This window comes from Ammodytes marinus (assembly GCF_949987685.1).
Source record: "Ammodytes marinus genome assembly, chromosome: 1".
Classification (NCBI taxonomy): Eukaryota; Metazoa; Chordata; class Actinopteri; order Uranoscopiformes; family Ammodytidae; genus Ammodytes; species Ammodytes marinus.
This window is the reverse complement of record NC_137230.1, coordinates 13243811-13269479: the sequence shown is the minus strand read 5'-3', so window position 1 is coordinate 13269479 and position 25669 is coordinate 13243811. Positions and strand designations below refer to the sequence as shown.

Here is a 25669-nt window from a genome sequence, read left to right as displayed (position 1 = left end):
AAAGTACAGTTGTCCTACTAGATGTAGTGCAGTATACATATAAACGTGCATAGAATGGAAGTAGGCTATTCAAGTAGTAGATTTAAAGCGCTCTGAGTGAGAGAAGAGCGCTATATAAATAAAATTTATTATTATTATTAGATGAGTGTACAAGGAGTTGTTCCTATAGGGGAAGGCCTAGTATGTGGAGGAATACCTTCCAAAACTGCCGTTGGTTACTTAATGGAAGTAATGTATCGTTAGTAAAAGTCAAACGGACGACAGCAGCACTGACTCCAGACCAGCTGTTTGTTTTGTCGAACTGTGACTGTGCAAATTCAGAAATTAAAAACAGTGCCCTACATGATTCCCATAGCCTACTAAAGCCTCTTTAGCCTTTTCCATTTCTTCCAGAAATAAAGCCTATAAATCGAATGCCAACTGTGGAAAGATATTTGTTGATTTAAATTCGATAACATTATTTCTAATTTTACTGGAAAATGTCCTTGTTTTTTAAGGTTTAGCATATGAAAAAATATAATTTTCTGGTATTCTTATTAGCATTTATATCTAACAAATGTTGAAACCCAATTTGCATCCTTTTAAGAAAGAAATGTAAAAAATATTAAGACTGTAAGACTGTGCTCTGATTTTAAGAATTTCTAAAGTTATGTTTCTATGTAGGCCTATTCATGCCCCCTACAATCTATGGTTGCCCCCCCCCCCCCCCCCCCCAGATATCCTGTTTTATTTTATCACTTTCTTTTTTTTCTTTTTAAATGTTTTTTAAATAGATATATTTTTTCTATTTTTATACTTGTATTAATTTTCGATATGAATTATAAATGTTTGGATTTATCACTGTATTTTTAATAGAGAGAAAAAAAACTGCGACTGTGCAGTTTGGTCTCGGTTTATGTCGCGCGCTGATGACGTCGCAGTGAGAGGAGGTGCGGGTTTGCCACGTCGGTCTCCGTGCAGCCAGCGCATTTACACTGTTGCTCATGGTGTCCAGGGGCTAACTTTCAAAGCCGTTTTATGTTTTCTACCGGAGAAGGAGCGACCCTCCAGTATCGCCGGTGCCGCCGTAGCTCGTCGCCACACCAGTGCAGCCGCAGATATTGAAGCTGGAAGGCGGAGAAATGCTCGGTGCTGTCTGGACCCGTCAGGCTGTAATACCACACAACTGACTGATGCATCCTCGTTCACTTCACCCCCCCGTATGTTGTCGTTGTTGTGTGAGTAACTGTGGCTTTACAAGAAACTACCTAGCTTTGTTTCTGCGAAGCTACCACCGTAGCTACACGCTTACATGTTTATTTTTATTTTGGGCGTCTGTGTTAAAAAGTGTGCGCACAAGTTTCCGCGCTATGACAACGCTGCCTGATGTCATGATTCAGACAGGCAGCTTTTGTGCATGTCTTAGCAAGTCCTTGCAAAAAAAAGAAAAGAAAACAGCACCAATAATAGTCAGTAGCTACAGTCTAACAAACACACGGCTTTATTTTTTCAAAACACCACTCACCCGCTTCTTGGTGGTATAGAAATAAATGAAATAAAATAAACATTTTAAAGGTGGTGTGTTGAAGTGCAAATTAGAAACGCGATGCAATTTCACAAGATTACAAAATAGCACCCTGCAATCCCATGCATTTTTGTGAATGTCTTTCCCTCACAGTTCCTGTTTTCATTTTTCACTTTCAACTTCGTGTGTATGTGTGTGTGTGTGTGTGTGTGTGTGTGTATGCGCGTGCGTGTGTGTGTTAGTTTGTTTTAACGGCTGTTTCCTGTTGCAGATTCAGCCTTAACTATTATTGAATATTGTATCTACATGGTGCTGTGTAATCATCATATCTGTGTTTCATAAACCACATGAGGAGGTAAAGGAAATGTTGATGCACACAGTGGTGGGATGTTATCTGCCTCTGTGTGTTGCGTTTAGGGTCATATCACTGGCTGATGAAGTGGGCGGGTCTAATTTTTCTTTCAACCAACTGTGCAGTGACGATGAAATGAGTTATTAAATATAGTATGGACTTCAGTTACAATCACTTAGTACTTCACAAATATATTTAATATAGTTTCCTGTAGCTCTTAATTTCTCGATACAAAATGACAAAACCATGTAGTATTTCCATCGTCAAATCTTCCATCTTTAAAAATAGCTTGTTTTGTTGGACCAGCTGTCCAAAATCCCAAAATATCCAGTTTGCTGTTACATAAGATAAAGAACTGGCGCAAATCCCCACATTTGAGAAGCTAAAACTAGAACATGTCTGGTCTTTTCCGTAAAAAATGAAATCTTTTCAACTAATTGAGGTCAACTTTGTAGCCAACGAGTTAAAAGTTTGGAGGGTGACCATCTATATCCAAAATACATATTTCTTTAGAGGGATGCACCAAGAATGTCTTTGCACTCTTTTAAGATTAATCGATGAGTCAAAATGATTCATGTTTCTCCCATTTAACCATTTGATGCTCTTTCTCTAACCCTATGATCTTTCAATTTTGGACTTTTGGTCAGAGAGTCATGTAGGGCTGTGGGAAATTCTTATGGACCAATTTTCTGTAATTTGAGATTCTTTTTTATCAAGGGTTTAAGATTTCAGTTTTGAGTAACTTCTATTTACAGAGTCGGCTGCAATTAATGATGGTAAAAATACATTTTACAATGTTAGAAAACCGTAAAATGTTTCATCATAACTTTTCAGAGCATAAGATGACACTTTTTTTTGTTCCAAACACCAAACGTTTGTGATAACCAGTAAGATAAAATTGAAAAAGTCCTTACATACACTATTAGTCACTGGACCTGAGAGCAGATTCACACTCCCCCCCCCCCCCAACTTAAATGAGCAGTAGATTTATCCAAATTGTTACCACCATCAACATTCTTCCCCATCGAAGCTTGCTTGGGACATGTGCTGTCATCATCCCCCACTTCTCTCTGCCCTAGCTTCTGGTCTCTCTTCTATATACTTTTAATCAGAGTCCAAAAAATAAATCAAATAATTACACTATTATTCAAGTACTGAAATATGAACCCAAAATAGCTCTATTTAAATATTGATGGCAACAAATCATCTGTATCGTAAGACCACTCTGTGCCTTGATATGAAACAATGACGGTGTTAAAAAAAGAAGACAATGTGTTTGGATCAAAAACCAAAACTATCTGTGAGGATTAAAATTGGTCCGAGTATGAGGGTGACACACTGTTGAGAACTGATTGGTCTTTGTTGCTTCAACTGATTTGACATGTCACAGAAGCCAAAGTGTAGTCCATAATAATTTGATTTATGCCTGCATTTTATTCAGCTGTGTCTTGAGTATTGTTCAGGCTGCCTCACTGGCATACCTGGAACAAAGAATAACTATTGTTTTCTAGTTTCTCTGTAATTTTTCTGCCTCGACAAGATACAATTTGACCTGTGAAGATGGCATATTATCAACATTTTTAATTATTTTTTATTAGTCCTGTTCCCTTTGTTGAGATTTCTGATCTGCTGATCCACGAGTTAAGAAGAGGTGAAGGTGTCTTCCTCAGATGGTGTTTTGGCTTTTGGGTGTCTGCTTCACTATTTTACAGTTTTAATGAACATACAGGTACATAGTGAAAATATTCCCTAGCACTGATGTGTGTACCTCAAAGATATGTTGACTATTTTCATCGAGTGCGTCATAGTCCAAGTCAATCATTTTCATGGAGACGTACACATGGATTTTGCCATTGGCTCTGCAAACACTTCCAGGGGATCGTTTCCCAACGTGAGCTTAAGCAGGCAGACTGGACATATACGGGTCTGCTACTCTACCTAGGTGTAGATTGGTGACCGGCTGCACTGTTTGCTTTGTTAAGCAATGGAGGGGTCATTAGGTACACCTCGCTAAACCTAATGCGGTCTGATTCAACAGTCCTGCAATAAATGCTGCCATCATAGAGGCTATAATGTTCACTTTGAGACTGTTTCAACAAGGTGCTGATTCTGCTATGGGATCATTTTAGAAGCTGTAGGTTGTGTTGGAGCTGGTATATCATGTATGAGTAGTCTTGAGACGTGTCTATTGTTTTGTAAGCCCCATCTATGTCGATTTCATCTTAAATAAGGTTTGATGAACACTTCTTAAAATATTGCCAAACTGGGACATGGATTTCTGTTAAGTCCCTGAAGGAATTAACATGAATGTGTTTGTATGTCTTAAAGTGCAGCAAAAAAAAGATTTCACAGGTGCTGTGTCATTTTCTTCTAGCTTTGTTGTGTTTGGTTTTAATTATCGACAGTTACTGTAGAATATTATGCCTGGTATGTCAAAGATGTCAAACCTTAAGTCTAGTATGTTCAGAATGTTTGTTGTGCGTAGCAGGCACATTCAAAGTTGACTTTACCGGTCTTGCAAAACTGTAACTTTTGACTCCAGGCTGTATAGAACTGCACATTTGGATCAGGCCTCAGGTTCATAGGTTTTTAGTTGTTTGTCTACTACCTGAATTGTTTTAATGTTGTCCTTTTCTCATTCTCCTCCACAGTGGCCTGGCTGTACATGGTGGCTCATTGAAGACAAGGGGAGGAATCCCAGTGGCTGTCGGTTGGTGGGTGGCGTCTGTGGTTGCCACAGTAACTGGCGACCATGCCAGGAGGTCGCAGGGGTCCCAGCAGACAGCAGCTAAGTCGCTCTGCTCTGCCGTCCCTGCAGACTCTGGTGGGAGGCAACATCGGAAATGGCACAGGCCTCAGAAACAGGTGCGCAAACTTAATGAATTTCAGTGTTACATTTGAATCCACAATGTCAGTTTCACAGTTTGCGACATTAAAGGCTCTAATGCAATACTGTCTACTTAGGGGGGAATTGTTTCACAAACTATAATCCGACTGGCTTAAAGGTGCTGTAAGCAGAATAGTTCTTATTGCTAACTTCCTGTCAGTTACTGCAGTTAGCAGTCCCCTCGGTCGTCCCTACGTCACCACATTAATGCACTGCGGTCTTCAAGCAGCGAGTTATCTAGCATCATCTCATATCCATAAGTGTGATTTAAAAACATGATAAAACCCATCAAAACAGCATACCTGCAAACTCGTCGCTTTTCGGCGAAAATCGCCGTTTAGAATCAAAATATATGACCCACGTGAATCGTATAGATCCGAAGAGTTTTTGTTTTTGGGAGGGGGGGGGGGGTAGCGGCAGCTGCCAGAGAAGTCAGCCAGCGCTTCCCAGACTGGACTGTGTGGGCGAGTTACCGTAGTGTGAGACAAGGGAATATCGTTATCTTGGCAATAAAACATCTTTGGTAGACGTCATGAGTATTGTCCAATCAGCGTTAAGATCGGGCACTGCTGCCGCTGTGTGTTCAGACTTTAGAATTGGCTAAAAGTCTCAATCAAAGCCCTTTTGATAATAAAAAATTAGAGGCTTTGATTAAACACTGTCAATGCTTCAGAGGTTAATGTAACAGCCTACTGAAACAGAAACTATACGGAGGGACGCAGCTCACTGTAGGCCTACAGTCCCTTTATTTAGTCGCGCTGTCAGTTTGCCGACATGGCTCTCTGTTAGACTCGAGACATAGAAAAAGATCGCGGAAGCCGTTCCCGTAGACAAAGTTAACGGGCAGGATATCCCCGACTGATTTCATCCATCAAACCACAGAGTTTTTTCTGAGCGGCGTCTCACTCGCTCACTGGGTCTCCCGGGTCCCGGTGATTTTCACCGTCACAGCGATCGACTCGCTGCTTTGCTGGGGCGGAGACTTTGTGTGAAGGTGATTTAACATCACGGTCGTAGACGAATGTTATAACTTTATGCTGCATAGTTTGCACTGCACTGTTGACCCACACAGGACTCTTAAGTGAAGCTGACAGTTTAATGAGCGCACATTGCAGAAATGAAGTGTCTGCAGTGCGCTCACAATCAGAGCCGACCGACAGGCCCTCCCCCAATTTATTTTAATTTTAATTTTTTAGTTTGTGTGTTTGATATTAACATCATATTATTATATCATACAAAAAAATGAATACAATGTTTTGATCTAGATAGCCTAGTTAATAGCCCAATAATTTAATCAGTTCATCTGGGAGGTAATCCAAGTTTAACTGATCACGTCACGTTCACGTCCAGTGTGTATTGAGTTTATTTAAAAACATTTGGAAATGGGGCTCAGATGCCCATGCACTGTATAACCTATTTCAGCCTCGTCTGTGGAAAAAAAGATAGCTGGACAACAGAGTTCTTCTGCTCCATTCCTCTCACTGCATTTAAATGTAGGCTATTCATTATATTACAGAGAAATATGTCCCATAAAAGAAAAAGAGCACCAAGCCCAACCCAGAGGACCCTGCATAATATTTTATTTTAAATGGACATTTTAATGGAAAATCCAAGAAGCTTCTAATTCATCCGACCCAGTGTCTCCAAATTATTTGTTCACACAAAATTCCTCAGATTTAGCCTCTTAATTTCCCTCTCAAAGTGCACCAGATTCATGCATTTCACTTTAAAAAGTTTAAAAAAAATCTCCCGGGGGGGCATACCCCCGGACCCCCCTAGGAGGGTCAGGATCTCAGCTGGCTATTATTTTTACCCAGCTGGACATTGGAGGCAATAGTGGAGAACTCTGGTTGTGTGAATGATATTTAACAATAGCCAATCGTTTGGACAGCGAAAAACACCCGACCCCCCTAGAAGGGACGGGTGTTTGTCACCTTTTTCACCTCCTATGAGTTTGCAGGTCTGAAACAGACATTGGGAAGGATTTTTACCTGCTCCGCCATTGTAGGCGCATAAATTCACCCATCTGTCGCTCTGGTGTGCACCGGCAGTGAGACCATGAGTGAGACGCGTGTCGGTTTGTAGCGTTCTCTCTGGTGATTGGATATTAATTTCGGGATCCCCCGAAAAGTTTATTAGCCGATTACATGCAGAGCAGCTGACTGAGAAACCGGCTTTATGAAACGCGCACATTATGAAAGTGATCACTGTATGAATAAAGAGCGATTTAACACTTATATTAACATAAATGAACCGCTTACTTCACCTTTTTAAGAAACGCTGTATTATTGTCCGCCTTTGTTTCGTCGGTTATTTGCCCGTACATTTTGCAGGACTCTAGGAAATCTTATTTATTAAATTAGACTTAACTTATCTTATCTTATCTTAGCCATTCTAACTACTAGAGTCAATCAATAAGTTGATTCATCCAAAAAATAACACATATATTTTTTTGCTAAACTAATTACCGTACTTTTCGGCCTACAAGCCGCGACTTTTTCCCCGTTTTTCGACCCTGTTATTACACAGCACAGTATATATTCTGTAGCTACTGGGGATGGGCGTTAGTAATCGAGTACTCGAGTACTCCTCGTTTCAAATGATCTCGATTGGTGGATGAGGAAAATCGTTTTTTGTTTTTTTTAGTGTTTGTAGCCTTTAGGCCGGCCGGCGGGCCGCCCCTATTTTAAAATGTTATATACGTGTACAAAACGGCACAAAACGGATGTAAAGTTTAACAAAATTAAATATTTTGATCCAAGTTAAATAAACTAAGCGTTGTGTCAAACAGAAACCGCAAATAACTGCCACCTCCGTGCAGCGCAGCCAGTGTGTGGCCTCCACAGCACCGCGGAGCTGAATGCGGTGCTGGAAAACTTGGAAAGGCACGTAAAGAAGCCAGGCTGACTTCGGGCACATTCGAGCAAACGATAAGAAGCCTTTATTATGGAATATAGGATTGAGATTCAAAAGCCGACGATGTAACGTTCCGTTAACGAGGAATTAGTCGCGGTAATTAGTCACGGACAGGAGTGAGCATACGCGGTTGGATATACTAGCCTACTACTTCTACTGCTTTGGTGAGTTATTTAGCCTATCTATGTGTTTAAATTGTAGGACAATAATTGTATTGTATTTGCTGCCCTTCTTATTTAAAATGTCTATTTTGAATGTTAGCCAACTGCAGCCCATGCTTTTTTCTCTCTCTTTTTTCTCTCTCCACCGCAGACCTACTCGATCGGTTTAAATTGTGGCCCGCTTATTTAATTACTTTCAGTTAGGAAAATGTGTTTTAAACTTGTGGAAAATAAATCCTTAATATCATATGGCAACTGTGACTGTTTGACATAAGCATTGAGCGCTTTATTGCGGTCAACCGTTGTTCTGTAGACAGATGCGTTGCGTCCTAAAAATAGAAAAAAGTTTAACGAGGAATGATTGATCCTCGAGGAATGCAAGCGATCACACGAGTAGCGAAAACACTCGTGCCCATCCCTAATAGCTACTATTGCACAAAATGGTAACACTTACGTACGTTATGCAAATATGCAACTTGTTTGTTGAAATGTGGGAGCTTCCTCAAGCAGCCATCTCTTTCCCGACAATCCCCTCCGTGCACGAACTCTTACATATGGTAATTAAACATTATAACACCTGCGGCTTGTTGTCCAGTGCGGCATATAGTACGGAAAGTACGGTAGTTACTGATTGGTTTGGCCTTGATATTGACTCAAAACAATGTGATGCTGACCCTTGAATGTACTCTTTCCGTAAGGTTTAAGATGTGGAACATTTCACAGTGTAAATTATTCTAAAATGTGTATTACACCCAACTTGCTGTAGGTGTGATGTGACACAAACATAGTTCCTAACACTCTGATCCCAGATGTATTTATTTACTAGTGTTTGTATTAACTCGTGTGTGTGCTTTCTCTCAGAAGCAGTAACTCGGTGGGTCTGTCGGCCCCTCCCCTCTCTGCTCTCATTATTCCGGAGCCAGTCCGTCACTCGAGGATCCCTGAGCTGCCATTGGACGGCAGCATGCTGTTTGAGTTCCTGCTCTTTCTTTATTTACTGGTGGCCTTGTTTGTCCAGTACATAAACATCTACAGGACGGTGTGGTGGTACCCATACAGCCACCCTGCTGCCTCTACCTCGCTTGTAAGTTAGAACACAAGAACACACACACACACACACACACACACACACACACACACACACACACACACACACACACACACACACACTCACACTCAGCATCAGCTCTTTTGTTTGTGGCGACTTGAAGGAATTCTTAAATGATAAACCCAAACTAACCCTGAATTTAAACACCCGACATCTAAATACGCTCTTAAAAAAATGCTCGACTTTTTGTTGTTTTGTTATTTGTATTTATATATATAGATATATATTTTTTTTCTGCATTTTTCATGCGTTATTGATAGTTTTGAAGAGACAGAGGTGAAATGGGGCAGAGAGGGGAGTGACATGCAGAGAACGACCACGGGCGGGTCTGCTGCTGGGCCCGGCCCGGGGGTGGGACGCCCTACCAACTGAGCTAAGGGCGCCCCGCATTTATATAATTTTAATTATTTATATTTAAGACCTTGTTTGCTGAAGTACAATATTGCATTATCTTCTTGCAGCTGAAAACACAACCTTTGTGTGTGAGGGGAACAATTTGAAACCAACATTTAATATTATCAGATTATTTGGAATTAAAATTCAACACAACCTAACCCTAAACTATTTTGTCAAATGTGACAGTTTTGCAAGTTTTAGTTCACCCATGCACACACTGATTAGTTTCTTTAAAGCACATGACATAACGTTATTGTTTATCAGGCAGGTGCAGGTCCAACTTGCTATTTACTACTAAAAATGTCTTTGTAGAAAGCTACCGATGAATGAATGAATGAAATGATCTGCTTTGCTCCTACAGAACTTTCATCTGATGGACTACCACCTGGCTATCTTCATCACAGTCATGTTAGCCAGGAGGCTTGTTTGGACTATAGTGTCTGAGGTAAACACACAGACCAATACACCATCAGCTTCCACATCTAATTGCACGTAGCCGCCGCTGTGCGAATCAGATCCTACTGGTGGCAGTGTCGGTGCCACAGTCTTTCTAATAACTGTGATGTATTCTGTCATATTGTCCAGGTTTCTCAGAGTAATGGTGGTTCACTGCTCCGATACGTGGTTCTGATTGCTGCTCGGCTCACCCTGCTGACCATGTGTGGCTGGGTGCTCTGCTGGACACTGGTCAACCTCTGCAAAAACCACTCTGTGCTCAACCTGCTCTTCCTGGGATACCCGTGAGTCTTTCATACCCTTTTGGCCTCCGCCCACAGCAGACCAGAATGGGCTTGTGCAAGTTGTTGTATGACCTTTTGTTAAATCAGAAGTGTTTTTTACCTGTTCTGAATGGCCCCATTTGAAGACCCCTGCCATCGTGGAGCGGTGGAACACGCAATAAATCATTCTTATTTTACATATGTCCAAGGTCCATGTACCGGATAAGACAATATTCCAAATAAGGTGTATATATGCACAGCAGCCATGGGAATATTCCTGTTTAAATGTCAATCAGAAAATTCTGAATAAACCATGTGCACTAGTAGCAGTACAAACGTCTGGCGTCATGACCTCAGCGCATTCTTTTCCGATAATTATTCCCGGCCCATCCAAGGTCAATGAACACTCTTTGTCTCATTATAGTTGTTTTGCATTGTTTTGTCAGCCAAAAAATTACAATGCTTCATTTAAGGAGCCATGTTGCATGTTTATACACGCTAGTTTAACAGCCTTAAACCAAGGTATACTTTACAAACTGCAGCAAAAGCCGATGATTGTTTGATTGTTTTGATTCTGTGTATTTGGCAAAAAGGGTAAAGGAGTGAACCAGATGCAAAAGTGCTTTCATACATAAACCATGATTTATTTCGAACAGTGATGGGAAAATAATTAAAGCTATTCGCATGAAATATGTTTTATATACAGTATACACACTCACCAGCCACTTTATTAGGTACACCTGTTCAATTGCTTCTTAAAACAAATAGCTAATCAGCAAATCACATGGCAGCATCTCAAGGCATTTAGCCACGTGGTCAAGACAACATGCTAAAGTTCAAACCGAGCATCAGAATGGGGAAGAAAGGGGGTTTAAGTGACTTTGAACGTGACACGGTTGATGGTGCATGGCAGAATGGATCCATGCTTTCATGTTGTTTACGCCAAATTCTGACCCTACCTTCTGAACTTCGCAACTGAAGTTGAGACTCATCAGACCAGGCAAGATTTTTCCAATCTTTTATTGTCCAATTTTGGTGAGCCTGTGCGAATTGTAGCCTCAGTTTCCTGTTCTTAGCTGACAGCTAAGACAGCCGGTGGGGTCTTCTGCTGCTGTAGCCCATCTGCTTCAAGGTTGGTTGTGTTTTGCGTTTAGAGATGTCATTCTGCATACCCTGGTTGTAACTAGGGGTGGGAAAAATGATCGATTTTCCGATTAATCGCTTTTTCTCTCTCGAACGATTCCGAATCGATTCATAAAAGTTAATAATCTATTTATAAAAAAATAAAAAATATATATAGGGGAGAACGGGGTAATCTGAGCTACTTTTTACATTTGCTCCCCCCTAAGGGAGCTAAAATGATTTATCACTCAAATTTACACATTTCCCATTAATTCAGGATGTTTCCTAGAAATGGGCATTAGCAGAATTTTTTCAAGACAAGGGGCAGTGAAAATATGATTGTTTTAAAAAAAGTTGTCATGTGGCTCACTTTACCCCAGCTGTGGGGTAAACTGATCCACTTACTGTTTCCACTCTGAAACTACCATAACAACACATATTGTAACAGTAGGAATCCTGAAAGCTAGCCACACATTCCAGAACTAATGTCGGACTAATAAAAGAATGATGGGGTTTGGTCAATTAAAGCGGCAGTTGAGAGTTTTTTTACTGTAATATTTGGCAAAACTGTCATAATAGCCATTCAGCTATATGTAGGTGAAGTCGTCTGAAAATATTTTTTTATCACTTTGCTCCCCCCTGCCTCTGTGTGCTGCCCCCCAAAATTGCCACCGCTCATGTTAATTTTGACCAATCAGAGCGAGGTCAGATTCTCCGTTCTTATTGGCTGTGGGACCTTGGCAACAACGTTGATGCGTCAGTTGCGTGAGCGTTCACGACCCTAGCAGTCTGACACTAGCCTACTGTTTGGTACAAGGCTACTACGGCGGACAGCGAGTGGCAATGTCTTCACAAACGAACCCTCAATTTACCATTCCCAGGATACTAACAACTAACACCGCTAAGACAGCAAAAAAACGAGGAAAGACGAATATTGAAAAGTTAACTGCTGAAAGGGAGACGGAGAGAGCTTGAAAAAAAGTACACCGGCCATGTCTTCTTGCCCTATCACATCAAGACCTCTCCGACCGCAACCTCGCAACTTTTTTTTTCAAAACAGTGACAAGCGACAAATCTAGCTTTTTTTTCTGGTGTTATTGGTGACTTTTTTCGCCAAAGCAAGTATCATCTCTTCTCAACGAGCAGCGGGAGCACTGACACGCTAGCCCGCTCCTCGCGCAGCAGCCCCGAGCTGAGAGGTGTATTTCCTGCTCTGACCGCAGCTGAGAGGGGCTGCTGTGCGAGGACCGGGCCGTCTGTCAGTGCTCTGTGACGGGGGACGGGCCAGGAGGCTCCCGCTGCTCTTTGAGAAGCGTTAAAAGTGATATTTGCTTCGGCGAAAAAGTCACCAATTACACCAGAAAAAAAGCTAGATTTGTCGCTTGTCGCTGTTTTGAAAAAAAAGTCGCCAGGGGGGCTGAAAAGTAGCTAAATACAGGTCCTTCTCATATAATTAGCATATTGTGATAAAGTTCAATATTTTCTGTAATGTACTGATAAACATTAGACTTTCATATATTTTAGATTCATTACACACAACTGAAGTAGTTCAAGCCTTTTATTGTTTTAATATTGATGATTTTGGCAAAAAAGTAAAGAAAAACCAAAAATCCCTATCTCAAAAAATTAGCATATTTCATCCGACCAATAAAAGAAAAGTGTTTTTAATACAAAAAAGTCAACCTTCAAATAATTATGTTCAGTTATGCACTCAATACTTGGTCGGGAATCCTTTCGCAGAAATGACTGCTTCAATGCGGCGTGGCATGGAGGCAATCAGCCTGTGGCACTGCTGAGGTGTTATTGAGGCCCAGGATGCTTCGATAGCGGTCTTAAGCTCATCCACAGTGTTGGGTCTGGTGTCTCTCAACTTCCTCTTCACAATATCCCACAGATTCTCTATGGGGTTCAGGTCAGGAGAGTTGGCAGGCCAATTGAGCACAGTAATACCATGGTCAGTTAACCATTTACCAGTGGTTTTGGCACTGTGAGCAGGTGCCAGGTCTTGTTGAAAAATGAAATCTTCAACTCCATAAAGCTTTTCAGCAGATGGAAGCATGAAGTGCTCCAAAATCTCCTGATAGCTAGCTGCATTGACCCTGCCTTTGATAAAACACAGTGGACCAACACCAGCAGCTGACATGGCACCCCAGACCATCACTGACTGTGGGTACTTGACACTGGACTTCAGGCATTTTGGCATTTCCTTCTCCCCAGTCTTCCTCCAGACTCTGGCACCTTGATTTCCGAATGACATGCAAAATTTGCTTTCATCCGAAAAAAGTACTTTGGACCACTGAGCAACAGTCCAGTGCTGCTTCTCTGTAGCCCAGGTCAGGCGCTTCTGCCGCTGTTTCTGGTTCAAAAGTGGCTTGACCTGGGGAATGCGGCACCTGTAGCCCATTTCCTGCACACGCCTGTGCACGGTGGCTCTGGATGTTTCTACTCCAGACTCAGTCCACTGCTTCCGCAGGTCCCCCAAGGTCTGGAATCGGCCCTTCTCCACAATCCTCCTCAGGGTCCGGTCACCTCTTCTGGTTGTGCAGCGTTTTCTGCCACACTTTTTCCTTCCCACAGACTTCCCACTGAGGTGCATTGATACAGCACTCTGGGAACAGCCTATTCGCTCAGAAATTTCTTTCTGTGTCTTACCCTCTTGCTTGAGGGTGTCAATGATGGCCTTCTGGACAGCGGTCAGGTCGGCAGTCTTACCCATGATTGCGATTTTGAGTAATGAACCAGGCTGGGAGTTTTTAAAAGCCTCAGGAATCTTTTGCAGGTGTTTAGAGTTAATTAGTTGATTCAGATGATTAGGTTAAGAGCTCGTATAGAGTACCTTTTCATGATATGCTAATTTTTTGAGATAGGAATTTGGGGTTTTCATGAGCTGTATGCCAAAATCATCAGTATTAAAACAACAAAAGACCTGAAATATTTCAGTTGGTGTGCAATGAATCTAAAATATATGAAAGTTCAATTATTATCATTACATTATGGAAAATAATCAACTTTATCACAATATGCTAATTATATGAGAAGGACCTGTATAGCGACAAAATCGCTAAGTTGGCAACACTGCCCGAGCAGCCCCTCCCAGCTGCGGTCAGAGCAGGAGCAGATAGTAGGAGATACACACACACCTCTCCGCTCTGTTAAAATTAGTTTGCTATCTTGCCTGGCTGTTACAGCTACTTTTGTTAGGCCTACCAGCACACTTACAATGATTTTAAGCTAACATACATGGTATGTCTGTGATTAAAATGTATGCTCAATATGTACGGATGTAGTTATCATTACTAATGTTTAATCACCTCGGAATCGGACATGGTGCTTGTCTCCTGTCAATGTAACTGAATTCACATGAACGCGCGCAGCTGTCGTTCAGAGGGAGGAGCTACAGCAGGTAGAGCGTTGGGAAAACAGCCGTTGGGATCCCAACGGCTGAAAGTATCAACTGCAGCTTTAAGCAAAGCAAATTTTCTAAACACTTGAAAGTAACTCTGAACAAAATCAAATACAACATATTATAATTCAAAAGGTTTTAATAAGATTCAAATGAAAGATAGAACCAGTTAGATTAGAACACAGTCTGGGGGTCAGAACACAGGACCCTTAGAGCCAGCTAGTGTCTGGGGGTCAAAGCATAGGAAAATCAGAACCAGCAAGAACAGCCTGGGACTCAGAACACAGGAGAAGACCCAACTGGATTATAACATCAGCCTGTCATACTCTACAACTAGGCCTACTCTACATTCCAGCCCTGAAGGTTACAGGGAAAGATGAGAAGGTGCTCTTTCCGTGTGGTTGCCCCAGGTCGTCTTCCTGGTGTATTTCCTTGGCATGATGGCTTTTCTACAATGTGTATGACATTAAAATAAAACATATGTTATGTAATATTACATTAAAATATGTTTAAGACTAAACTTAACTTGTGCCTCATGGTGGGGGAAAATGAGACAGTGGCTCACTTTCCCCCACAGCATTTGGCTCACTTTCCCCCACCACCACAATTTGAGAAAAAACTACCTCTCTTAGCATTTCAGGCTAATCTTCAGTTATCAGCATCACATGGTTTCATATGTTGGTAGTTCATCAACACGTATGATAGAAGTTTTTCTACGTGAATACATTTGCTTTGGCACAACAGTTGATTAAGTTGACAGCAAGAAAATGTACTTTTACATGCAAAATACCTATTTTGGTGAAAAAAACATGCTTACCACAGCACCATGAGGTCCTCTCTTTCATGGCCATGGGGAAATGAGAGGGGCTTGAAAACGTATATCTCACATGACCACAAATGTTTTCCGTTGCCTAGATACAGGGGGTGGCTCACATTACCCGATGCCTCAGATTCCCCCGTTCTCCCCTATATATATATATATATATATTTTTTTTTACTAGTATTTAATATTTGTATTTCCTGCGCCACTGCGCATGCACACCACACAAGTGCGAGATGTTAAAAGTGGCGACAAAAGGGCAGAGAGCAGCAAACCCATATGACCTGCACTGGCTTTGTGTCTGTTTACATTTTTGTATGAAAGCTGAATTCCAAGCCATACTTTTTGCACAATGTGTTGAAATGACATAGAAAATAATAGAAAATAAATCCTATAGAAACATGATTCACAAGAGTAGAAAGAAAATTAAACTGAATCGGTTTAGTTTTTACATACTTCCATATTGTGTTGAAAGCTGCATTGATTATTGCACTGGTCATAGAAAGTCATATTTGTGACAAGAAAAGCTTTTTCTCTAATACAATATTAGAGAAGGTAATTCATCTGTTGATTGTATTTAATGATCATCACAAAAGTAGGAAGTGATTAGCAAACTCTGAGTAGCAAACTCAGATGTGTATATAAATATATTTTTGAAAATCAAACATAGATGTACGTAAAAAAAAATTGCATCGAGATGCATTGAGAATCGATTTTGAATCGAATCGTTGACCTCGGAATCGAATCGTGAGGTGCCAAGAGATTCCCACCCCTAGTTGTATCGAGTGGTTATTTGAGTTACTGTTTCCTTTCTATCATCTCTAACCAGTATGCCCATCCTCCTCTGACATCAACAAGGCATTTTCGTCCACACAACTGCCGCTCACTGGATAGTTTCTCCTTTTCGGACCATTCTCTGTAAACCCTAGAGATGTTTGTGCGTGAAAATCCCAGTAGATCAGCAGTTTCTGAAATACTCAGACCAGCCCGTCTGGCACCATGAACCATGCCATGTTCAAAGTCACCTAAACCACCTTTCAACCCCATTCTGTTGCTCAGTTTGAACTTCAACAAGTTGTCCTGTCCAGGTCTATGCCTTAATGCATTGAGCTGCTGCCATGTCATTGGCTGATTAGTTATACTGTATGTGTTAACACGAAATTGAACTGGTGTACCTAATAAAGTGGCCGGTGAGTGTATATTTTCAAAACAAATTAACCTGGTCATTCATTGTAATGCAGAATGTTGTTATTGGGAGCATGTTAGTTTTTTTTTGCTTATGGAAAAGAAGCTGTGGACCTGTTCTCCCATAATGTCTCACAATTTCAAACACACTTGATGATGCTTACACATGATGTGATGTACAGTATACCTAAATCTCCTTTTCATCATACCCCCATTCAAAAACTGAACCTTGGTGCTTTCTTCTCTTCCCTCGTTCCCTCACCGCCCTCCTTCCATGCCAGGTTTGGTGTGTACGTCCCGCTGTGCTGTTTCCATCAGGAGGGAGGGAAAAGCCAAGCAGCGCCGGCTGACTGCGATTACCCAGCCGACCACCACCACCAGCAGACAGAGCTGGCCGAGGCCCCGTTCTTTCGACCGCGTGACTTCCTCTTCCTGTTGCGAGAGAACCTCAAAGAGCAGTTTTCCAGCCCTCCGCACATGCCCATTCACACCTGCCCCCCACACACACAATCACACACGCCGGATATGATTCGAGCAGAGGTGGAGGAACTGAAGAGCGACTTCAACCGGCGAATCAAGGAAGTGCTGTTCAACTCGCTGTTCAGTGCTTACTACGTCGCCTTCTTGCCTCTGTGCTTCGTCAAGGTTGGTATCTGTCAATTGGGACTTTTCACCTTTTTTTTAAGATTTAAAGGTGGAGTCAGCAATTCTGGAGATCGCTTATTGTCAAAATCACTTTTTGTCAAAATCAGTTAACATTACCTCACTATACGTTACCTGTACTGTTAATACACATGGCCAAGGCTCTATAAATGGGCATATTGCTCGCTACGGTGGTTGATTTTTAACAACAAGCATTCTGCAGAATCGCTGACACCACCTTTAACTGATTACAGTCTTCTGTCGTGTTGTTGCTTACTTTACGCTTCCTTTTATTTCCACAGAGCACCCAGTACTATGACATGCGCTGGTCATGTGAGCATCTGATCATGGTGTGGATCAATGCGTTTGTGATGCTGATGAGTCAGCTGCTTCCCCCGAGCTACTGCGACCTGCTCCATCGCTCTGCGGCTCACCTGGGCCGCTGGCAGAAACTGGAGCACGGCTCGTACAGCAACGCACCTCAGCATGTGTGAGTGGCCCTTTGTGCACACAGTCATACGGCAAAGTAAAATTACTCATATTAAAAGCCACTTAAAAAAGTAGAAGTAAACAAACAAAAAAATACTCAATCACAGCAACGTGAGTAAATGTAATTTTTCACTTTCCACCTCTGCACACAGATGTTTGAAAATGTCTCTGTTAATGGGTTGTGTATAACTGTGTTGGTTCTATATTTTACAGGTGGTCAGAAAATACCATTTGGCCCCAGGGGGTGTTGGTACGACACAGTCGAAGTTTGTATAAGGCAGTTGGACCCTATAATGTCGCTCTGCCCTCTGATGTTTCCCATGCAAGGTTTTATGTGAGTATCTGTACTTTTTCCAGTGACAGTGGATTTATCCTGTGCATTATTTGTTTAGATGCTCAAATAGTGGCCAAAAAATATTTAAAAAGGACAATATTACAACATAATACAAGGGCTGTCCCTCAACAATTTTTTGGGCTTGTTGGCTTCAATGAGAGTTACCTGCAATTGATCGAAGCTTTGGTAACCCGTGGAGACAGACATCGCTGTGAATCACCTTTGTGGGGACCAGAATAGACAGTTTACTTTACCTTGGATTCATAGTGAAAGATTATAATGGAAACAATCTAATTTCAACACCACCAAACAGGAGTGTAAATGACTGTTAAACATGTAATGGAGGATTGGGCAGAATTAGGGAAAACACATATATGAATAATATTGCACTACTACTACTGAGTTATTTGGGTTTTATTGCATCCGAACCCTGTAAATCAAATATCTTTGTAGCTTTACCATCTATAGGCTCTAATCATTCCCTTTTCTGATCTCCTCTTCCTGTTTGTTGGTGGTCCAGTTCCTGTTCCACAAGCCATTGCGGATCCTGAACCTGCTGATCTGGATCGAGTCCAGTGTGGTTTTGTACCAATTATACTCTCTGCTGCGCTCCGAGCGCTGGAACCACACTTTGTCTCTGGGCCTTATTCTCTGCTGCAATTACTATGTCCTTTTTAAACTGCTCCGAGACCGTATCGTACTGGGCAAAGCCTACTCCTACCCTCTGACCTCCAATGGTTTGGGGCTCAAGTCCCAGTGAAGTCACACAGAGACCTCACCTACGAACACTGGAGGTCTGGTGAACGACAGGACGGTTGATTAGTGCTCACGCTTGGAGGTTAAGGGACAGACTGTGAACTCATAACCGTGTTTTGATACAGTTCTATTTTTAATGCAATGTTTATATATACCTATTTAAAAGAATATTTTTATTTTGTATACTATTTCGAGTTCCGCCGGGCATTACCATTCTGACGACATTAGCATGTTGTGTTATGTTGTTGCTAGGCGACAGGGAAGTCAGGGAATGCCAGGTGGTGACTTTCACCAAAGATATTTTCAGTGCAGGTGGCCAATCACAGAGAGGAATGGGCTTCTGACAGTCATTTCAACCAAACAAATGACTTGGAGCAGTGGAAGAAGACAGGGATCCTGTATCCTGATTTGGCTGTTTCAAAGCTTAAATCTGACAGTGAAACTGATGCAGCTCTATGTGGTAGCATTAGCAGGACACTACTTCTAGCTGTAGTGTGGTCTGGGTGTGCGAGATTAGCAGCACACAAACACTGCCATCTCCTGCATCTTTTCAACTATGATTTTGAAGCTTTAAAAGTTTGACATTTTATGAATGCACGTCTTCACTTACTGGTGAAGCGTTCAAAAGGAAAATAGGTACCCCTCTCATATCAGTCCCTTTTTAAATAGGAGTTTACAGTATACAGATGGTTAGCACAAAGTTTGAAAACAGGGAAACGGTCAGCCTGCTCTGTCTGACAAGAAAATCTGTCGACCAGCACCTCTAAAGTTCGCTAACATGTTTTGTCTCAAAAATGGACAGTGTGACGATTTGCTGGACAAATGGCTCCGAGCAGTTGCCAGGCAACCACAGAGATTCCAGTAAGTCAACGTACCAGGCCAACAAATTGTTTGTCATATAAGCTGCCATAAATCAAAAATTGTAGGCTGGACAGCCGGGCTAGATGTTTTTCAGTGTTACCAGATAAGCTAACCGGCTGACTGTGGTAGCTTCATGTTAAATGGGCTGATGAGAGAGTTATATCGAATTGTCCATCAAACTCGTCTCCAGAAAGTGGATAAATGTATTTCCAAAAAAATTAAAACTTTTACTTTAGGCTAATCAGAGCCTTAGCGTGGACTTTTTCAACCAAGTCGAACAAAACCTTCCTACAAACTAACTTGAGGTTAGTCTGTAGGGAATACACCTTAGGTAATGCTGTTATCTTCTGCATTCACTTTGTTAATGTGTTTTACCTATCACTGTCTGCTTGTTTCACACCATTGGCTATTTGGGATGCAGTTACAGCACCAGTCTTTACAAACTTACACAGGGCTGTCAATAAGGGAGAAGAGATTAACACCATTGGTGTCCTTAAACTCAAAGCATACCCAAAAATGTCTAAAAAGAATTAAATAAAAAAACTTGACTCTGGGTGTTTTTACCTGTCATACTTCCTTGCCTGTGTGTAATGTTTGAAAGGCTGCTGATGTCACCAGGTGATTATTAAAGTCAAAAACTATTACCACACTCTGTCATGCTAAGAATGTCTTGCTATATAATATAGCTATGACTTATTCATGTTGTTAAAGATCACACAGTCACTGTTTATTTTATACTGTTTAGGTGCTCTAATTCTTAAACCATAATGGGGATTGAGTGACCATTTCACATCAGACCCATCTCTTTGTGGTCTGGATGTAGATAAAAAGAACGAATGTGGCTAAGAATAACATTTTCTGCTGGTACGTCCCACAACCCAACCCTTCCCTTCCACATGGCAAGTCATTATCATCATAGTCGTGTATGACTTTGACAGCAGAGGATGTTTAAAAGTGACATTTCCATGGGTGTTGAAAACCAAAGGGTGAAGACAGCTGGATTGGAAACAGTGCTTGTGTCACCTCATTGTTACCTCTTCATGTATTCTCAGTTACCAGAAAGGTGTTACAAACAGGTTGCCTTGCGTGTTGTTGCCTTTCATTTTAGTCATAGTTAGAAAGCAAAAGGCATACTCTCAACGCCCTCCAATCTGCAGTCTGTTCATAATGTAAAACAGTATTGAGGATTATTCAGATAGAAATCAATACAACTGGAGTAGAAAAGCCTTTTTATCAGGGGAGTTAAGTCTGAGTAAGAAGATCTGAGAAACAACATTTCCCATGCTGTCATGAATTTCATATCGACTCCCTCAAGTTTCAGGTTGAGTGCAAATGAGGTGTAGAAAAGTACTTTTGAGATGAGTGTGTGTAAATCTGGATCACCAGATGCTGCCCTGTGCTTCAGCGTGAGTGAAATGTGAGGAAATCTTCAGTAATACATGAATGTTCCAATTATACAGCTTTGTCCGCAAACAGCCCTTAAATCAGCTCCTTGGTGCTTGTGTTTTGATTGCAGCCATTTTCCACTTGAATGTAGCAATTTTTCCTTTCAGCTAAATGTTGCTCTTGACCCATGGTCTTTTCTTTTTTTCTTGTTGGTAGTAGCACTAGCCTTAACGTGACCATCGCCTCTGAAATTTCCGTTTTGATGGGCTACTGTTATGTCTCCTTTTAAATTGCCCTTTTCGCAAGAACACAGAAAGGGGACATTAAGCAGGGCTGCTTTAAATCCTGCTTCTATGCCAGTTGAATGTTAAGTCTTGGCTCAAATAGCGCACATCCTCTATGCTTTCTTTAGTTTGCAGATAAAGGTCACAGATAAAAAAGAGAAATGAATGACATTTGGAAAGATGTTGAATTCTATCTCCTTTCGACCACATTTTCCCGAAGGGAACTTGCTCGTCCTTTTGCCTTAATGTAGTTTGACAGGTTTTAGGTTACATTGATTGGTGGTGATGACAATGTTAATCTGTGCCCTCCTTTATTCTGAAAAGTTGTCAAATTGAGTAGCAGAGTTTGTTTTCTATGTGCCATATCCCAGGATGCAGTAGTTGCAAAGTCCCATTGTTAAATGTGTCAGTGCTGGAGAAGTCAAAGGAGCTGGTCCTCATATTTCGGCTTTTTACAGTGTTCAGTTTCCCCCCAGCATTTTTGAAAATGCATTTTGACATCTGAAATAAAAAAAATGGTGTTTAAACAAAAATGTTTTATGTGTGAGAGACGATGTATATTGCAGACTGAGCATAAATGTGTGACACAATTGCCTTTTATCAAACCATGTATTTCATTACATTTGTCACAGGCTTCAGTTTCTGAAACAGAAGTAATGCACATTTCACACAAATGTTAAATGAGTAAAGAGTAAAAAGTGCTTATTTGGTCTTATAGGCTAAATCTGCTGATTGTTCAATATGGACACCTGCAATGTTGTATTTTTTCCACCAGAGGGAGCTAATCAATAAACATTCAACACATTGGTTACAAAACAAGTAATCTGCAAGAATGATCTGCAATCATTTAATATCTTTCTTGGCAACAAGTTGAAAGTTCTTCCAAGACACTGTTAATTTAGCTGTCAGAGTGAGTACATGATGCTTGTAGATAACTAGTGTTCACTGAGAGGAGATACATGATAGTTTGGAGAAAAACATTTGGCACCTTTGGTAGTTGACTTTTACATTCATCCACAGAAATCATCATTTACAGTAGAAAAAGACTTCTGATAGTGGAATCTTTAGTATCAGCAGAATAAAAAGGCTATGATCCATAGTGAAACGCATTCCCCAGTCCTGCCCCATTTTAAAGCGGAGCGCCTGTTGGTCCGAAACATGGTTTTATATCGATCCATGTCCCAGATTGGATGCTTCCTGATAACTTTGTTTTCTGAGAAGAAGATAAGCCTGCTTCTGTTCTGCAAAACCACCTGACCTAAATGTTTCCCAAGCTATATCCAATGTAATTTAACTTTTCATGGTTTGAAATTGTGTGAAGATGCAAAACTAAGCTTAAAGGAAATGAACAGCGCTGTTTTATAAAATGTATGTCATTACTGGATTTGTCTCATCTTCAGATCTGTATTCACATTACTGATAAAGGCGTCTGAGATTGGGGGGGGGGGGGGCAACACATTAAATCTTGATAATGATTGTTATGTCAGTGCTACAAGTAGTGGGGTGAAAAGTGTAGATTTTTGCAGCCCCAATATTACAGTAGGAAGTATGACGATGTAGTGGTGGGCCTATGCCTATCCTCAGGTCTCCACCTTTTTCCTCACCCCTCTCTGCAGTCCACAAAGTTTCCTTTTATCCAGTAGCAAATCTGAGCGTATTTGAGAGGCGTGATTCTCACCGCGACATTAAATTCCTGAGAGGCCCCTTGTTTCTCCACCCACTGGTGCCCAGAAAACACGCCTATCACCTTCCGCTCCCAACGCCGGCGCCGCCCGTCCCACATGCGGGCGTAGACTCCTGATCCACTGGCCCCGGGCTGAGCATCACAGTGCTGGTACAGCAGGTCTGGAGTCTCCTCGCCGGCCCGACAGAAGCGATACACCAGATGGCCTGGACGGTCGTTGTCGAACCCTGAGAAGTGGACCCTTCGACCGGGCAGCCTCTGAGACATGGGGCTGACTCCTAACTTCATGTGGCGGCGCTTGTGGGGTTTCTTAAGCTCCAGCAAAGCGTAGTCGTAGTCCATCCCAATGTCGTTAGCGTTCCCTTTAATCCACCCTTTGGGCACATGGGTGCGCTTGGCTCTGATCCACTGGAACTTCATTTTGTCGTTGGTCGGCGGGGCGTAAGGAGCTGTCCCGTGATTGGTGGAGTTGTAGGCACGGTATGAAGACGAAGGAGGCTGTGTGTCTCGGTGCTTTGGTTTTAGAAATCCGACTCTGAGCTTCTGCGCGCCTTTCACATAGTTTTTACCGTCGTGAACACAGTGAGCTGATGTGAGAACGTGACGGTCCCCCACCAGCGTGCCAGAACACCCAGTGGACAGTTTGACCGCCACTGAGAAAGGGTATTTCAGCAGGTGGTCCTGCCCTCCGATGGTAAAACGCCCATCGTGTCCAAAGATCTGTCGCTTTCTCCTGACGTGTGACCTCTCAGCCTTCCCGTGCGACCCCGAGGAGGTGGCCGGACCGGTGGTTGTGGAACTGGGGTTGAAGCCGTAGATCCCAATGGCGGTCTCTGTGAGTTGACCATCGGCGTGGAGTGTCTCGTAGGCCAGGAAATTGCGCAGGTCCCAGTAGCTGGGGCGAGGGGCGCTCTTGTGGCATTGTGGGTCACAGGGGGAGCTGACGTTCAAGCGGGCCTGGGACAGGAAGTGAGGGGCCGGTCGAGCCTCCGTCTGCTGTGGGAGAACCACAGGGACACGCTGGAGGATCCACTGGGGACGCGGGGAGGAAAAGACAAGGGGAAGGGACAGGAGGAATAGGACGGAGGTAAACCTGTGGAGTGAAAGGAAGACAGATCAGGCCACCATCTGCGCTTTAAAAGATGAAGTGTGATTCACTTGAGTGTTTGACCCCAATACACTGTCAGACCCAAACATATCTGAAGAACTCTAGTGGCCCTGTTAAACTGTGACCGGATGTCTGTCTGAAGCAAAAACATTCTCATTCCTGAAACCAGCGTCACAGATTCATAATTACAAGCATGGGAATTGGAGGGAGAGCAATTTTCGAGATGAAGAATTTTTTTTATCTGCGCTGGAATTTGGCAGCTGTGAACTTCCACTGTTTTTAATGCTTCAAATAGTATGACGGAGACAGGGCAAAAGTCAGGCCGTGCTAGGCTCTGATGGAAAATTCCTAAAGTGGCCTGAGGGATTGGCCTTGAGCCTGTAAGAGCGGCTCCATAATAATTCATTGCACTGAATATAGACTTTTTCCCCCTTTTTTTTGTAAATGGGTTAAGGGTGATACAAGCCATAGTCTTCAATGTTAAACACACTCACACCTCCCTCTCTCAGGTCTTCTTCTGACATACGGAAATACAACAAATTGTTGTGGAGATAGGCTAGCTCTATAAAATAAAGTCTCATGTTTATAAAATGGTTATCATAGCAAGACAATATATATACATATATATCATCGCATAGCTGCATCTTGCAACTCATCACACAAGTGAAAGCCCATATTGAGATCATTTGTTTTAGGGGTGATCGTTTTAAAATATTGTTCATCCACTGTTATTGTATCACTGCAACACTCTAATGCTAGCAAATAATTTAACATTTATTGTTTATAAATAACTCCACCCAGCACAGTTGTTTTCCACGTTAGATTACTGACTTTTCTAACGTCTGTAAATGCCAACTTTACGCACAGACAAACGTGACACAGAGGGGACTTACTTACCGGGGGAACACAGCCCGGGAGCGCATGGTTTGGCTTCTGCAGGTGTGCCGGAGGGGGAACACAGAGGGGAAAAACCCTCGAACCAGAACAGGCAGAGCCCGCGATGGGACTTTGACCGGTGTACACTCCTGCGGCGAAATATAGACTTCCCTCTGCTCTTCCCTCAGGATCTCACCACTTTATTAAGTCCGAGACCGTTTGGAGTCGTCCGAGAGCTGATCAAGAGTTGGATCATTGTGCGCTGCTGCTGGAGGAGGAGGTGGTCTCCTGTCTGTCTGCGCTCAGTGTCACATCTGCCGATGATGAGGATATACAGTGTGAGTGTATCCGACTCCAACCCGGTCATGTGACACTTCACATCACTAATGCTGGTAACCAACTTGCTGCAGCTCATCCTGGTTTTTTTTCTTTCATTTTATTCTAGTTTAGTTGACACTGATTTAATTGACGGCAAGTCTAAGTTTTAAGTTTAAGTTGAAGCACAATTATTTTCAATGCACTGTGTTTTGCACCTCACGGCTCACCGAGCTGCTTAAGGATTCCTTTATTGATTAATCTACTTGAGTAAAAACTCAAAACAATGACAACATATTCAATGAATGCATATTACTGAAATAGTTGTTAACTTTTTATGGATTGACAAAAAATGTTACCA

General features: G+C 42.1%; 2 protein-coding genes across 4 annotated transcripts; one reads left to right on the top strand and one right to left on the bottom strand.

Moving 5' to 3' along the window:
* The first annotated feature begins 936 nt into the window (after nt 1–936).
* Nucleotides 937–22012, top strand: tmem39a (transmembrane protein 39A). Of its 3 annotated transcripts, none has more exons than XM_080025997.1 (9): nt 937–1199; nt 4508–4721; nt 8682–8904; nt 9686–9769; nt 9910–10064; nt 16855–17218; nt 17518–17705; nt 17918–18038; nt 18559–22012. In XM_080025997.1, exons 2-9 carry the CDS (start codon nt 4609–4611, stop codon nt 18796–18798), a joined length of 1488 nt encoding a protein of 495 aa, XP_079882123.1. In that variant the 5' UTR covers nt 937–1199; nt 4508–4608; the 3' UTR covers nt 18799–22012. The 3 variants fall into 3 exon arrangements, with proteins under 3 accessions (XP_079882123.1, XP_079882124.1, XP_079882122.1); XM_080025998.1 differs by having other exon boundaries at nt 937–1217; nt 8685–8904; XM_080025996.1 differs by having other exon boundaries at nt 937–1217.
* Nucleotides 22013–22158: 146 nt separating this feature from the next.
* On the bottom strand, nt 22159–25297 carry LOC307249353 (serine protease 23-like). The gene is made up of 2 exons (XM_080026024.1): nt 25015–25297; nt 22159–24102 (listed from the first exon to the last, which is right to left on the bottom strand). The coding sequence occupies exons 1-2, from the start codon at nt 25038–25040 to the stop codon at nt 22926–22928; spliced, it is 1203 nt and encodes a 400-aa protein (XP_079882150.1). The 5' UTR covers nt 25041–25297; the 3' UTR covers nt 22159–22925.
* Nucleotides 25298–25669: the final 372 nt, after the last annotated feature.

Coding starts and splice junctions, on each gene's coding strand:
- tmem39a (XM_080025997.1), top strand. CDS start 4,609: ATGCCAGGAGGTCGCAGGGGTCCCAGCAGACAGCAGCTAAGTCGCTCT. Junction 17,706..17,917: donor AGCAACGCACCTCAGCATGT/GTGAGTGGCCCT, acceptor TATATTTTACAG/GTGGTCAGAAAATACCATTT. Junction 18,039..18,558: donor TTTCCCATGCAAGGTTTTAT/GTGAGTATCTGT, acceptor TTGGTGGTCCAG/TTCCTGTTCCACAAGCCATT.
- LOC307249353 (XM_080026024.1), bottom strand. CDS start 25,040: ATGCGCTCCCGGGCTGTGTTCCCCCG. Junction 24,103..25,014: donor TCCCGGGCTGTGTTCCCCCG/GTAAGTAAGTCC, acceptor TTCACTCCACAG/GTTTACCTCCGTCCTATTCC.